The sequence below is a fragment of the Echeneis naucrates genome, chromosome 16 (genome assembly GCF_900963305.1).
Source record: "Echeneis naucrates chromosome 16, fEcheNa1.1, whole genome shotgun sequence".
Classification (NCBI taxonomy): Eukaryota; Metazoa; Chordata; class Actinopteri; order Carangiformes; family Echeneidae; genus Echeneis; species Echeneis naucrates.
Window position 1 is genome coordinate 7,063,828 of NC_042526.1, and position 15,378 is coordinate 7,079,205.

General features: G+C 42.3%; 1 protein-coding gene across 2 annotated transcripts in view; it reads left to right on the forward strand.

Annotated features, from left to right (window-relative positions):
• Window positions 1-733: 733 nt before the first annotated feature.
• Window positions 734-15,378, forward strand: part of btbd11b (BTB (POZ) domain containing 11b) — a 56,386-nt gene continuing 41,741 nt past the window's right edge. The window contains exon 1 of one of the 2 annotated variants that reach the window (XM_029523592.1): window positions 734-1,747. In XM_029523592.1, coding sequence (XP_029379452.1) covers window positions 895-1,747 — 853 coding nt within the window. In that variant the 5' untranslated portion in view covers window positions 734-894. The remainder of the gene's footprint in view (window positions 1,748-15,378) is intronic. The other variant, XM_029523591.1, reaches the window with a different exon arrangement.

The window sequence follows — 15,378 nt, forward strand, 5'->3', positions numbered from 1 at the left end:
TTAAAACCATCTCTACAATAATTTAAACTTTATTTCTTCGAGTATCTGCCGAGGCTGTAATTTCAGCCCATAGCACAGAAGTAAATGAAGGTTTATGTCGATTCCTCAGAACCAGAGATTGTGGGATTAGTGAGAGGAAACAAAATGGATATAGCCCAGGATAGACCCTGTGAGTGAACCCTGCAAATGTCCTTGAAAGTAATTCCAATCTTTTCAATGAGTTCTCCTCCAGAGGAAAGGGTACAAAGGGTACATTATGCATGCAATCTATTATTAATGGTCTTGAGTCATGTTACCATCTGACATGGTCCCTGAGAAAATATCTGAAAAGCCTTATACTCTGGAGGACCTGTCCTCTGAACATTGTTATATAAAAGCAATCATCTTCACATTATGTGATTTATTATTTATTGCAATTTATGCCTTACACTTTACTTCTAAAACTTAGTACGGCATCTGTATTTATTCTATTCAAACGTTGTGAGATTTCAGGATTTCCCAAAATTCGAGTTTCAACCGAGCATCGTGTTTACTACGGAAGTCGTCATTATTATTTTTATAGATTTTTTTTTTTTTTTAATAAAAAGATACAACAATGACTTTTAATTGGACATTTCAAGCGATCCAATGAAATCTCCCTGCCGTCCATCCCTGAAGTCTACTGGCTGACAGTTGTGCTCGGCTCGGGGTGGCCTCGCCCCCTTCTGTCAGTGTGTCTGTGGATGGACTGTAGTGAGATACTCCACTTTAACTTCAAGCCACAGCACCGGCTGGACTTTCGCTGAAAACACCACGACAGTCTGTTTAGCCGGACGCATCCGTATCCAAACTGCGCCGATCTAAATATTTTCCTGCACTTTCCCTGAGCCCTCTTTTGCAGTATGAAGTGCAGTTATGGCAAGGTGTAGCAAGTCAGCAGCGAGGACCCTGGAGGATTTGACGCTGGACTCGGGTTATGGTGGAGCCGCCGACTCCTTCAGGTCTTCCAGTGCGTCGCTGTGCTGCTCGGATGCCCATGGGGCGAATTACTGGCATCTAACCGACTCGATGCACAGTCGACACAACAGCCTGGACACTGTTAACACGGTCCTGGTCGAAGACGCCGAGATCCTGGAGTGCACCGTGCAGTGCGCTAAACTGCCCGAGCTTGAGGATGTGCCGTGGAGCCTCGGGGAAGTGGCGAGCGCACTGACCAGGGACGAGGAGGCGAGCCTGCCGACCCCGCCGCAGGACGTCCTGCTCCGGTTCTCGGCGTTGGTCAGCCGGGCCCTGGTCCGGGTCGCCAAGGAGGCGCAGCGGCTGAGTTTGCGCTATGCAAAATGCACCAAATACGAGATCCAAAGTGCCATAAAGCTCGCCTTGTCGTGGACCGTCTCGGTGAACTGCATCAGCGCGGCCCTCGGTGCCTTGTCCCTGTACAACATGAGCACCGAGGAGGACAAGTTCAGCCGCGGCAAGTCGGCACGCTGCGGGCTGGTCTTCAACGTGGGGAAGTTCTTCAGGTGGATGGTTGACAGCCGGGTGGCGGTCAGGGTCCACGAGCACGCGGCCATCTACCTGGCCGCGTGCATGGAGAGCCTCTTTCGCGAGGTGTACGCTCGCGTGCTGCGCAGCGCCGTGCTGGAGCGCGACAACGGGATGCCCAAGTTGAGCGCGGAGAGCGTGGAGCAGGCCGTGAACAGTGACGCGGAGATCTGGGGCTCCCTGCAGCCTTGGCAGCACCTGATCTGTGGGAAGAACGCAAACGGTGAGTTATGGATGCCGAGAGTCCAACTGGGTGTTCCTCACCACACAACGCCAGTGTCACAAAAGCGATCCATCCAACAGGAAAGTCTGCTTAAGTTATGTGTCGCCCACTATGAGTATTTATAGTCACTTGCAGCACATGAAAAGGTTATAGCTCAGCCAGGCTCTCGTTTTGTGGAGCAGTGAATTGACACTGAAAGACCTTTTTTTTTTTTTTTTTTTTCAGCTGAATGAGTCCTTCCTTTTAAGTACAACAGAGCTGCAGGCAGGTGATGACTCCTCTTGCCTCCCATCACTCATATCTGCTCACTGTCGTATTGCAGTTATTCTCAGATATCTTTCTCTTCGTACCGGTTTATGCTTGGCTGTTAAGAAAAAGGGAAGCTGGGCCTGAGATGCCCAGGTTTAACGTCTACCCTGGCAGTTTTCAGTGAAAGGGAATCCCCCTGTCTGCTACAATGAGAGGCTGGCTTTATTTTGTTTTACTGCTGCCCAAAGAGGACCTTGGTACACACAGTACCTTCTTCATAGGTTCCATGTTGGTTTTCCACGTGTTAGGATATACTTGGTGTGCGCTTTGAAAAAAGTCTTATTGTATTTGGGTTTCACCACAGCTTGAGCAGCGATAGATCACAAACCACACTTACACATGCTTGCTTCTGTTTTGATGGATGCTATAAAAGTGCTCTTGTAACAGGTTTACGCAATGAAAGGCCTTGGGGGAACGGTGAGCTATCGTGCATTATGTAGAATGATGTGAATAAAACAAAGTTATAGACTGAGGAAGAGAAAGCGAGACAGATGGACAGAGGAAGAGGGAAAGAAAGAAAGATTGTGACTGTTGATGAATCACCAACCAGAGCCGGGCAGCACGAGAAGAGCATTTTTAAACACACGTTAGTTTACACTCTGCATGTTGCTTTCAATGGTGTTTTAATTGTGAGGCTTCAGTTGTGCAGCTGTGCAGAATCAAACTCATAATAATGTGTTTATCTGATGTGACAATGGTGTACATTGTCACTTTGTGACTGCATCCCTTGACACAGTGCAAACATGGTGAGACGGCTCAACAAGACTGCACAGTATTGGAGGTTATAGTATGAGCCCATAATTTCCTCACTATCAGACCACTTGGCATGAGTTGAGTGTGGTGCATTGAATGGCACCGGTCTGCTACTGAAAAGTCTATTTTGTAAAATATCTAAGTCATATTGGAGTCATTTCTTGTAACTATGAGCATAAATGTTAACTTTTGGGTGAAGTGATATTTAACTTGTTAGGGCACGTCCCCAGTTCACTTTCACTTTCTCTACACGCCATTGCCCCTCTCTCCGTCCCTTTTCCATTCTCGTTACAAATACTAAAGGCATAAAATTGCCAAAAAATACTCCAGTGGCTATATTTCACATTTTATATTACAAATAAAAATCCAGATTGTAGAATAACAAATAAATGTCAATGGAGCTTTTAAGCAGCACAAAAACTGAGCTAGGCTGAGCTGTTGATTCGTAGTTGGCAGCTAATGGTGGTTAGGTCGACTCAGGTTTTGCAGGTTTAAGACAAACAGGTGTGCGACTGAATCAATTTATAGGAAGTTCCATGTCATGGAGGCTTTTGCACTCCACCTCATTTCTCACTGCGACACCTCAGGACCTCTAAACTCCACGGTACACTCTATCTGCTGTGACAAACGATGCTGCGACACAGGCACATCATTTGTCGTCTTCCCAGTTAAACCAAACACCCAGTCAGTCTGAGGGTGGGCTGACCTTAAAGGATCCACCAACCTTGCCAATTTGAAGCTGTGTAATGCCCGATCCATTCTCTCTGCTTCTCTCTGCCAAGTGGGAGTAATTGAGGTGCTTTTTTTTTTTTCTTTTTCAAATTATGCTAACGCCAGGGACCCAACTTTGTGAGGAGGCCTTTATGAATATCTTTATTGCATCTCCTCTATCTAAGCATCTATTAGGAGTATGGAGGAAGGTGTCTCTTTAGGTGATCAAAGCTGAAGGCAATAGTTTGAGATTTCGGGAAATAGTCACATTTGCTACCATGGTATAGGATCATGAACTTTCTCACTGTATTCAAAATGTAAATACATGTATTTTATTTTCTGAGAGCGTGCATCCTTCATGTATTTATTTCTATATATGTTTTTCTTCAGGATTTAATATGCAACTCCTCATTGTGGGATCTATAATTATCTTTTACACTATAATGTTTTTTTGCGCCTACTGCAGCTCACAGTTCCGCATTGGCACATGTAACATATGGCCAGCCTCCCACTCAGCAGCTTGACACACACGCACACACGCACACACACTCAGCCATACACATACATCAAGATGTCAGGGCCTCCTCTCACCGTGTCTGACTCAGTGTTATTTGCAGGTGGGTGTAGGGTTTCCCTTCCTCAGCAGCGGTATCCTGTCAGAGCAGGAAACTACTCTATATGGTGGGATATTTCTTAGGGCTCCCACTAGACCCTGGAAAACAGTGATTCTTTGATTTCCTTAATGACAAGTATGTCAAGAAAAAATGCCTTGTGAAAATATGATATCCATTGCTCACCCCTATGTAAGGTACCACCCTGAGGATGAATTTTCAGTTGCACTTTAGGTGTGAGATGACTTTCAAGTCTGGGCAGAACTGGTTGTGTTGAAAGATTTAAGGCAAAATTTCACACTAGAATTTTGTAAAACAAGTACAGAAGTGTTCCTTTCAATTCTAGACCCATTTTATTTTATTTTATTAGTCTGTTTTTCTTATTCACATGGACAGACAGTCAAACATGCACCAATTGATGCTGAAATATTTTGAGTGTCTCTGCAGTTGACTTTTTTTTAACAACACTTTTTTTTTTTTTTTTTTTTTTTTACACTTTGACACTTAGCCTTAAACTACTGGATAAATATGAATTGCAATTATTGTCAGAAAGCTTTTATCACTACATGCTCTATAAACAACACAATTCATTGATGAACTGAAAAACTGTGATGTGATCCAAACAGGCACAAGCTGTTAATAATACATTTTTTTTTTTGCCAAATTTCTTTCATATTTGCATTAACCTTCATTGGTCATACAAAGAAATGTATCATTTCAGAGAGTTAGCAGCTCAAGCAGTCAACAACTTGCATCTTTGAAGCAAGCAAGCAATCTACTACGCTGCTGAGAGGTAGCTTAAGATCATTTGAACAACTAGACATGTTGCTCTGTGGCATTGTTCTCTTTTTGCGCCTACCTTTTCTTGCCTGCAAAACATCATTTGATGTCAGAGACACTAATCCACACCTATCTGAGTCTTTTAAATAGACTTTGGCAGATGTGGAAAATCACCATCTAAACAGGCAAACGGGGTAAGTGGGTACACAAAAATAGAAAATTACAGGAGTGTTGCACATTCCTCAGAAAGCAGTAGTTAATTATGGCGTTACGAGTGTAAGCAGTGACAGATTTTACTTTTCAATGCCTGATTCATTAGATTTTCATTGACTTGAATTTTTAAACTTGGTTCACAATGAAGATATTTGCTTATCTACTCCCTGTCATTTGTTGTGTGCAGGGCTTTGAGCCATTTCATTGCGTTCAATCAAATCATATTCCTGATAATTTGAGGGAATTAAAACTTGATTGTTTTCTAAGTTTGCAGCATTTTGTTGTTTAATGCATTGCTGCTTGCCAGTTACACTGCTTTAGAGCTTTGATTGCTCTACCGTCAGCATGATGTAGTCAAAGTATGGACTGCAGACAAAATCATACTGGGTGTGTATCAGTTGCATTGCTAAGTAGGGAACTTGTTAAGGGTCTGATGTGTGGAATACTGACACTTTCTCCTTCTTCTGCTATGGACCGTGGCACTCTTAAGTACAGCTTCACAAGGGTGAGAGACTGCAGATCCCATTCCATTCAAAGGTCTCTTATTCCCAATAGTCAGTGTGCGAGGTCGGTGCCTGGTGCACACATGCTTTGGTGAAGGCAGGCAGACAGGAATGACTGTGGTCTAACACGGTACCACTCTGTACCGGTGGAAACCAGTCCCCATGATGTCTGGGAGTGAGCTATAACATATCTGTGATGAGGAAACCCGCACACAGCAACGCACACAGAGAAGGAGACACACACACTCACACAATCGCACGTGGCCCAGGAGCAGATCTGGTATTAATTGCAAGTTTGGAGGGGAAATGAGGAATGCTGATATGACATGGAGTCTGGTACAGCAAGGGAGAGCTCCAGCCGAGTTTACTTCAGATGATCAAGAAGAGACAGGTGATAGAACACAGCTGATTCTGCTCGCTGAGGTAGATGGGGTGTTTTCGCCTTGTGTAACATCTTGTGGCTGTAATGCACCTAAGAGGGTTGAATGAGAATGTGTCATGGTGTCACTCATGCAGCATGGAGGATGTAAGCTCAGTATTATTTATGTGGGTGTAAGAGCACCTTTGTACATATTGAGAAGAAACAAAGTAAAGATTAATATCATTCTGTTTAGGACCCTTTCTGGGGTTATTCAGTATAAACTTGGTGACATTGTGTCCCGTTTTAACTTAAAAAAGAGCTGAATATTATAATCATGGCCAGTTTAATCAATATTCCTTGAGGCTAAAAGCAACAGCACCAAACTGTGAGGTCATCTGAGAAAAAGCTCTTGCTGCAGTTGCTGCAGCCAGGACTAATTAAGTATTTTTTTCTAATTTTCATGCTCGACCTTTTACACCAAAATTAGATTTACGACATTATTGCCCCGACAATGTCAACCAAGAGTGTACACTTGCTCTTAAAATCACTCACATTTGCCATTAGCATAAAAACTGCAGTTTATTTTTTTTATTTTTTAACCTCTTTGTAACATAATGGAGGGAGCTTTATCTCCACCTTTAGGGAGAGAATTGTTTTTAAATCTTTTGGGTGATTGTTTAATAACTTCTAATTGGCAAATTCACCTGTTCTCAGGATTTTACATTAACTCTTACCGGTGCTAGACCAGAATAGTTTAACAATTACTCTGCACTACAGAGCCAGATCCACTGAAGCTGTGTCTAAGAATGAATTGTTCATGATGTCGACTTTGGAAGAAATGCATAGGGAGAGGAAGAGGCACAGATGGCGAGGATCAAAACAGGAAAATCCATAAAAGAAGCAGTGGGTGACAGATGAGACCCAGACAAGCAATGTGTACTTCTTATTATAGAAGGAATAAGAGTCTGAGCAAACAAGTACCAGCAAGCGGATTAGGTAGGTGAAGCATCAGTATCCACTGGTTTCTTTTTTGTGTTGTTGTATACAATGCAATACTCCCCTATTGTTGTATAGAGGGAAAAGATCCTGTTTAAATATCAAGCAGTCTGGCAGGAAGTTATGAAGACGACAGTGCTAAGCAAGCTTTTAACTTCTCTCACGTCTTTGATGTGAGTTCAGTGTCAGGAAAAAGCCTAGGAAAGTGATAGGTTTGATAGGGAAAGCTGCATGTCAGGACACGTCGGAATATTTCTGGATTGACAGTTGGTGAGCTGTGAATGAAATTTCACAATATTTACGTGACCCAAACAAATTTGTGTACTGTCACCTGTAGTGGTCAGTGTTATTTCTAGGCAACACTGCCAGTCCAGATAGGTCTGTTGTCCATTTATCTCAAAGTTGACAGTCAGGGCCAATTGTAAGTTTCATTATTCGTTAGTCTTCGTTCACTTCCTCTCAGTGTGTGTGAGATTATCCTCTGCTGATAATACTCATTGGGGCATAATTTCCCATTTCCCCAAATCAACCAGCAGTCTGGCACCGAGCAGAGCGAGCAAGTCAATCACTGTGTCAGTGAAAAGAGCAGCTCTTATCTGCTCAGTGTAGCCATTGGGTCCTCTTTTACAAAGCTTAGATTTCTTCTTTGGGATGGATGAAGAGCTCGCAAATCTCTTTCTGTTCAGATCACTTTAGCTTCAGTGTTGCTCACTAAATAATGGACTTTCAGAGCTGAATATATGATAGGAAGTGGATTTGGTTGAAGTTGAAGGATTCAGGGTTTTATTTTTTTTATTGCTTTTTTGCTGAGAGTTACATTAGAGCGCTCTCATTTCATTTGCATTTGTACATCATACATTATGAAGCTACGGCCAGCAGCTTGTTAGCTTAGCTTAAAACCAAGGGAACAAACAGCTAGCGTGGCTCTGAATGATGCTAACAAAGTCTGCGCACACTACATGTTACAGTTTGTGGTTTAATGGAGGGATTACATGATGTGTAACACAGATGATTTAATGATTAGGAAACTTTGGAGACATTGCTACCTACAGACTGAGGGAGTGGGTTTCCCTGTGTTTTCTGATCTTCTATCTTCTACATGTGTAAGTAAACAGAGGATGACTGAAAAGCTAGTTAAGCTTTGATAAGAGATGATCTACCCCAAAAAGGAAGATTCTTGGTTCGCATCCTGGGCCTTGGGGTCCTTCTGTGTGGGTTCCCTCTGGGCCCGTCCTCCCACAGTCTCTGGCTAAATTGTTGGCAGTAATTTGCCTGAAGGCCTGAGTGTGGGCACGAACGGTTGTCTCTATATGTCAGCCCTCAGACTAGTTTACTGCCATTAATGGACAGATATACAACAGGAATAGGTGCATTTTCAAAAAAAATTAAAAATATATATATATATATATACCTTTCAGCAATATTAATCACATTTTCTCCCTGGGACGGAGGATTAGTTAAGGTGTTTTCCTCTGATGCACCCTTTCTGCAGCCACAGTTCAACTCTCCTGCAGTTTTTATTATAATCCACTTCTACAGCACACTGACCCATGGGGGTGTGAGCATGTCTGGGATCTCTGAGGTGAGCTTGACTGCTTGGACAATCATTTGAGTCTATTTTACACATATTACCCCTGCACGTGATGAATATATCAGCTGTAAAAACACGGAGCATATATAGTTCATGTGACAAAAATAAACACACGCTGCTTTTGACAACCTGGGGTTCCCACGGAAAAAACATACTTTTACTGGAGGACATAATTATGCTTGGATATATGGATCTGTACACTGGTATACATTGATCACCACTTGCATTTATTATGACGTTAGAGAATCTTTTCCAAGTTGTTCAGTGGTTTGGGATCAAAATGAAAGGGAGAGCCTTGAAATCAGAAGTCAGGTTTACTAGGCAGAGCAACTGCAAAAGCATTTTTTATGTAAACAGTCCCTCAATCTGCCAACCGCACTTGTGAATCAGTGACTGCTCTTCCAATTTTCCCATAATGCCCTTTACTAATCCTTTGGATGTGCTTGAACTTGTTTTACTCAGTTGCCTATGGAGAGATCAGTAGTGAAGGTGATAGTGATACTAAAATCAAGAGAGCAAGTTTTTCTTGTTGACGTCAAGTCGCACCTCCTATTTATGACTTGCCCTGCTGCAGTGCATTATGGTCTGTTCAAGGAGGAAAAGAAACTGCCGTAGAGCTTTACAAAAGGATTATAATGCTGTTACAACCAAACCGTTCGTATTGTTAGTTTGTAGTTAGTTACTCTCATTCCTCATTTTCATTTTGAATCTATTAGCAGTGTAACCTGGACATTACTTATTCATTTCCACTGACATTTGGCTGCATTCTACATTATATTTGATTTGTTACTTAAAAAAGGGGTTGCTATGGTCTTAGCTGGATGTGACATTTTGCTGGTTTTCAATAAATTATATAGGCTTTCTGTTATTTTTTATTTATTTATTTTTTTAAACAGCGTATAGGTGATGCTTGTGCTGATGCAGTACCGATTCTGTTTCACTGGAACAGCATCCCATTACATCCCATGAGAGCTCAGTGCACTGACCTTCAGACTGTGTGTGCACTATTGCATGCATACTTGAGTAAAGTGACTGCACTTGTTCTTTCTATTTTATAGTGTGCAATTACCTCAATCAGAGCTGGTCACCTGAAAGATTTATTGGAAGATGAAAGACTAATCATGAAGTGAATGGAGAGTCTTTTACATGTCTCCCCCTGCTCTCTCTCTGCTGTGCTTTTTTTTTTCTTCCATCTATTTCAGTCCAGCTTTCTTATTCACTGCAGATGTAACGAAATCACACTCTTGCCCTGCCTTGATGGAGAATGAGTGCTGAGTTGAGGTAACCTTGTCCCGTCCTACAAGTCTGCCAGGACTCTAATAATTCTGTCAGTGTAGTCATGGAGGGCCTGTTGGAGGACTGCGGGGGGGGTGTCATGCTGCAAACAGACATATGTTGCAGAGCCATGACAGATCTACTCGACTTCGAACTACAATCTCTAACTGCAGTTTGATTTGCAGTGCCAACAGGGCTGCATGAGGTTGAAACTGAGAGACAGAAAATTAGAAATATCTCAGACAGCAAGACCATGCCTGGGATATTTCTAATTTTCAACATTTTCAACATAACGTCCATGTATGCAGTGCCAACCAATTTCCTTTCCAAAATGTACTCTTAAACAACTGAATGTCAGAGGTCTTCCCAATCCTTTACTCCAACTGAGTGAGATTTCTCAACCCCCAACTGAATTAAAGCCATATGGTACAGATTACCACAGGGGAAGGTGCATGTCCATTTTGTTCAGTCCATTCTCTATTACTAACATATGCTGGTTCCTGTTTTACTAAAATTTTGTTCTCTAAGTGGATCAGTGATTGGCAGAATAACAGACACTATGAAAACTGCAATGTAAACTGTAACAAACTTATTTATTGAAATTAATTGAAACATTTCACTATATTGCATTGTTATGGCAGATATTGGCAGTGCACAGTGCCTATCTTCTATGAAGAAGAACTCAATAGTTCTTCATTCAAACCTTCCATAGTTAGATCTTAAAGGACTGATTAAAAACATTAGAAAACGATGCGCTTGTGTAATAATTATAGATTTTAATACAAAGAATTTCTGACTGAGATTTAGAGAAAGGAGTCATGTGTCCCAGTTGCTGCTTGGGAATTTAAATAAAGTTTTAAGTAAAATTAAATGAGCAAAAACCAAAGCTAATGCACAAGAAACTATTACTGGACTATTTTTGTAGTTCATTCGCTGACTCCCTTTGGCCAAACAGGTGTGTGTGTTCGTTCTATACCTGGCATGATGTGACATCAGCTCGGCTACACCGGTCTGCTCCACTGACTCTTACTCACTGCTGGGCGGATGACTTCCTGGGCGCTGAAAGGGATATTCGCATTCAGATAATCTCCACACCTAATGAAAAATACATGAAGCAAGGAATTCTCTTGAATTATGTGCACTGCACGAATATATTTTTAAGTGGGTGGGATTAAATCACTGTTGTGTTGGCTATTCATGTTTTTTTTTTTTTTCTGAGGAAATTCAATACAAATCTCTCGCTCATGCATTGTGGTGCTTGTTACCTTTCTGCTATCAGAAATGTGCAGTCTAACGATTTAACAAGTAATTAACCATGTTGTTTTACCGCCTGCTGGGGGCGGGGTGAAATCTATGATTAATGCTTCGAGTTTCATGTCTGTATCTCAGGAGTGGGAGGAGTTACATCCACCAGTAGCTCTGCTGGTTTGCTCCTCCTGTTATTATCGTTCACCTTCATTAACAAATATTTCTGAGAGGAGGAATGAGACACCTCAGTGGGGATACCAGGTGCAACAACAAGCACCCCTGAAAAGGGCAAACTCAGACAGATTCGTCAACTGGGATGTAAATAATTGATGGCCTCTAGGTGACAATGGACTGATTGCCAAACTGATTTCTGCTATTGAAAACTTGTGCACACCTGTACAACTTACACTGTGAATGTAATGCTAGATTCAACCTCTGCTGCTCTCCCCCACAGACCCACATCATGTTTTGTGTAATGTATGCAATCTGACACACAAATAGTTACCGAGTGAGGGCGAGGGAGAGTAGAGAAGCAGATGCAAGGCAGGATATAAGAACTTTGTGAAAAGTACTTGGGCTGAGAGCTTGAAAACAAGACACTGCGCATTTTGTTTCCCTGTGTGTGTGTGTGTGTGTGTGAGAGAGACAGATGAAAGAGGGCTGAGCTGAGATCTAAAGTGAACTATTAGGGTGGGCTCCGCTGGCAGGGGGAAAGCTGCATCCATTCAATTTGCTCTATTTGCTTGCCTGTCAGGGGCTTCAACCAAATAAGCTAAGCGGCACCTGAAAGCGGCGCTGCCACAGTTGCTGAAACATCCAACACTTGAAAAGATGGATGACAACAGCTCTGAGCAGGAGGCAGGAGGTATAGGAAGTCATTGAACTACAGTTGGGTGGGTGAGGTGTTTTGGGGGTTTGGTAAACAGGAGGGTTAGTCAAAAGAGGATGTCTAGAAATTCTACTGTACTGGAAAGAGAAATTTCATACCTTTGTAATCACATAATGGACATGCAAGGCCGCCAGGGGCTCCATTAGTGCAATCAGTGCGTAACTAAGTTAATTTATTCAAGTTGAAGTACGTTCCACATTGAGGCATTCGTCCCTCCCTTCCACCTTTTTCGTCTTCCAATAGTGCTGCACAATATTTTTTATTGTGGCCTTTACCTTTCTTGTTGTCAGAGCTATGCTGGATCACCTTTCAAGCTTATATTGACCCTGATAGTGAGATTGTAGCGTGGCAGTATGCCAGCAGTCAGATTTGGCCAGGTGGTCGGTGAACGTAAACTTTGGTACTTTCCTGGAGCACACAAAATGCACTCTACCTGTGTGACATCTGGTTGTGCCCCGACTCACTCTGGACAGCACATTGCCTGTGAGCCCTGGTCTCTCTGCTGATCACATGTTCTGGACCTTAGATAACCACAGCACGGAGTTAAACTTTGTGGCCTTCACAGAACTTTTTCCTGAAGTTCCATTGTTGTCGTGCTTTTCTTCTCCTGACTGATGATGCCCTCTGACACCCTGAGTGCAGTTCTCTGCTGGGTGATATTGTAAGGCAGATTAATCTGTAAAAACGGTTTACAGGGGTGTTAAGATGGACCCTGCCCTTTGCTCCCTCTGGCTCTTGGAGAACAATCACAGAGACAGAGAGAGGTCGATGCCTGAGGAACTTGCAAGTGATGTTGACCCAAGGGTTATCCCCTGAGGGGGCAAAAAGATTATCACACAGACTTCACAGTGGCTGCTGCAGCTGGTGCAGCTGAGAGGAGCTGAAGGGGTTGTTGAGTAACAGAGTGAACCACAGGAAAAGACAACATCCATACAGACCAAGACTCAAAATGTTGTCCAGGGTATGATGCAGTATTCTCATCTCTTCTTCCCTGCTTGTTTCTGTCCCACCATCGAACGAGCACATTAGTTATATATATATATATACACGGATCAGCCGAGGATGCTGTGTGATTTGATTTTCTCCATGAACAAGGATTACTGCTCAAGATTCAAAATAGATAGAAGTGATTTACATATTCACACTTGCTGGATGAGAGCTGACCTGCCCCATCCAATTCAATTCGGTCAAAAGGCATATTGGATTTCTGATACGAGGTATAAGAGAATTTCTTATTCTCTGATTTTTATCTGAGGTGGACATTGTGAAGGTTAAAAATGAATAGGGACACTGATGCTTGACAGAGAGGGTCATTTTATGAATAATCAAAGTTGAGGGAGCCGTGAGCTGTGAAATTTCTGTGTGGAAATTTGAATTGTGACTTTCTGTGCTGCCAACCCAAGAAAATAAATCATGTCCAACGTATTGCACAAAGCTCCCAAGGCCTGATTGTCAATAGGAAAAAAATGAGAAGATACCAAGGAGAATTTTGAGTTTCTCAGGGACCGGATGAAAGCTAAATCACATTTTTCCCTCTTCTGTAGCTGACAGTAATATTTTCAGGATTTTTCTTGTTCTCACCAGAAATATTGATATTTCAAAAGTAGCTCAAGATGTGAGATGTGATCCACTTCATGATGAAGAATTGTAGGGCTATTCTTCTGTAAGTGAAATGCTTATAACTTTGTAATGAGGTAAATCTTTTTGCATACCTAAACGCTGAAATTTGTTAAGACGGACAACTTTGCAAAGAAACTGTTAACCATAGCTATTTTAATGTAGTGTAAGATAAATGGGAAGGTTGTAATGCTGTGTTCAGTCTTCACAAAAAGTAGTTATATACATTATAAAAAGTCAGCGACATCAAGCTCCAATACTGTTTGTTTAACATAATATTCTGTGTGTGTGTGTGTGTGTGTGTGTGTGTGTGTGTGTGTGTGTGAGTGACAGAGGTTTGAGCTGAGATATATATATATATATTCCACACACTGAAGATAAAACTCTCAATTCCTATAATATTCAAACATCATAAGGACATACCTTATCCTACTGAGAGATGACTGAGTATGTATCGGATCTGTGAAGCTCTTTTTGCTTGGTTTCACTCTCCAACGCTGGCAGGGCTTCAGTGGAATTTAAGCGTCATTAAGGAACCATTAAGATATGCTATACTTTGAAAATCTGACCTATTTCATTTCTCTGCGCGTGGAAACTCCATACTGTGGCTGGATCTTGTGTTTGACTCTGTTGGGCTCTTCTCACGTCACACCGGAGTGAGCACGAAGCTGGGAGCTGCTTTGATGGTGATAATAAAGTGACTCGTTGGAGTGTGGCGTAATATTTAGTGTACACTCTGCACAATGACAGCTGGAGCTGTGGCGAGTGGCGATCATCATTAACAGTCTTGTGTAAAGCATTTGATATCTTAAAAATGGCAAACGCAGGAAGGAGACCACCTTTAAATTCTGGCTGTCTTTTGTCCAACAGTCTTCACTGTGCTATGAGAGCTGTATGCAGAATTACAAAATCACTGAATATGCTTTTGATTTTGTAGTGGATGCTTCTGCAGCCCATAATGATGGGTCTTGAACAGTGTGTAACAGCTCATCTCTGGGGGCCCAAACCACTGTAGTGATATCACTGTGGATGCCGTTCAAGAGGAAGGGAACTGTTCAGCACTCTCACGTTTACAAGAGTGTAACATCAGATTATCTGGTCAGTCTTAATTAGTCATTTCTGTCCTGGCAAACACATTAACAGATACTCCCAGCTGCTCCTTCACAGTTTCACTGTTGGCTGCAGGGGACCGTAACTGCTCATGTCTTTCTGAACCTGCATGGATTTTCCCATGTTCACAGGGAGTTTTGCTAATGAATATTGCCCCATGACATCACACCACGCTTTGCCTCGCTGGACCTTTTTGGATGAGATGGCGTACTGTGCAGAGGAGACCCACATGCCTGGGCTGCGGTAACGTTGGTTTGGGGGTTTTTAGGCCCATGGTGTAATGAAGGAAAGATGGCAGAGAGCCACATGAAGAAAAGCCTAATATGAGAGCAGCATTCCCTGATCCACTAGCAAGGAGCCCCTGAACACTGACATTCAATTTGCTGATGTCAGGCAAATGTAGACAAAGTCAACATAAAGAACAATCGATGCACAGTGATCTTTTGAGTCTGCAATTATTTGGGGAGTTTGCAAACATGTTAAGGTTTTGACTTTCACTTTTTGCTGCAAGTTATAACTACAAGCAGCAGCTGATGAGCATCAAAACATGAACACAAAGACTAGAAGCAAACAAGAAAATTGATGCAATTGGAGGGGGAGGGGAGCCCCAAGCCAAACCATTTATACACATTGTAAAAATAACGGTAGACATTAATGAGATCGG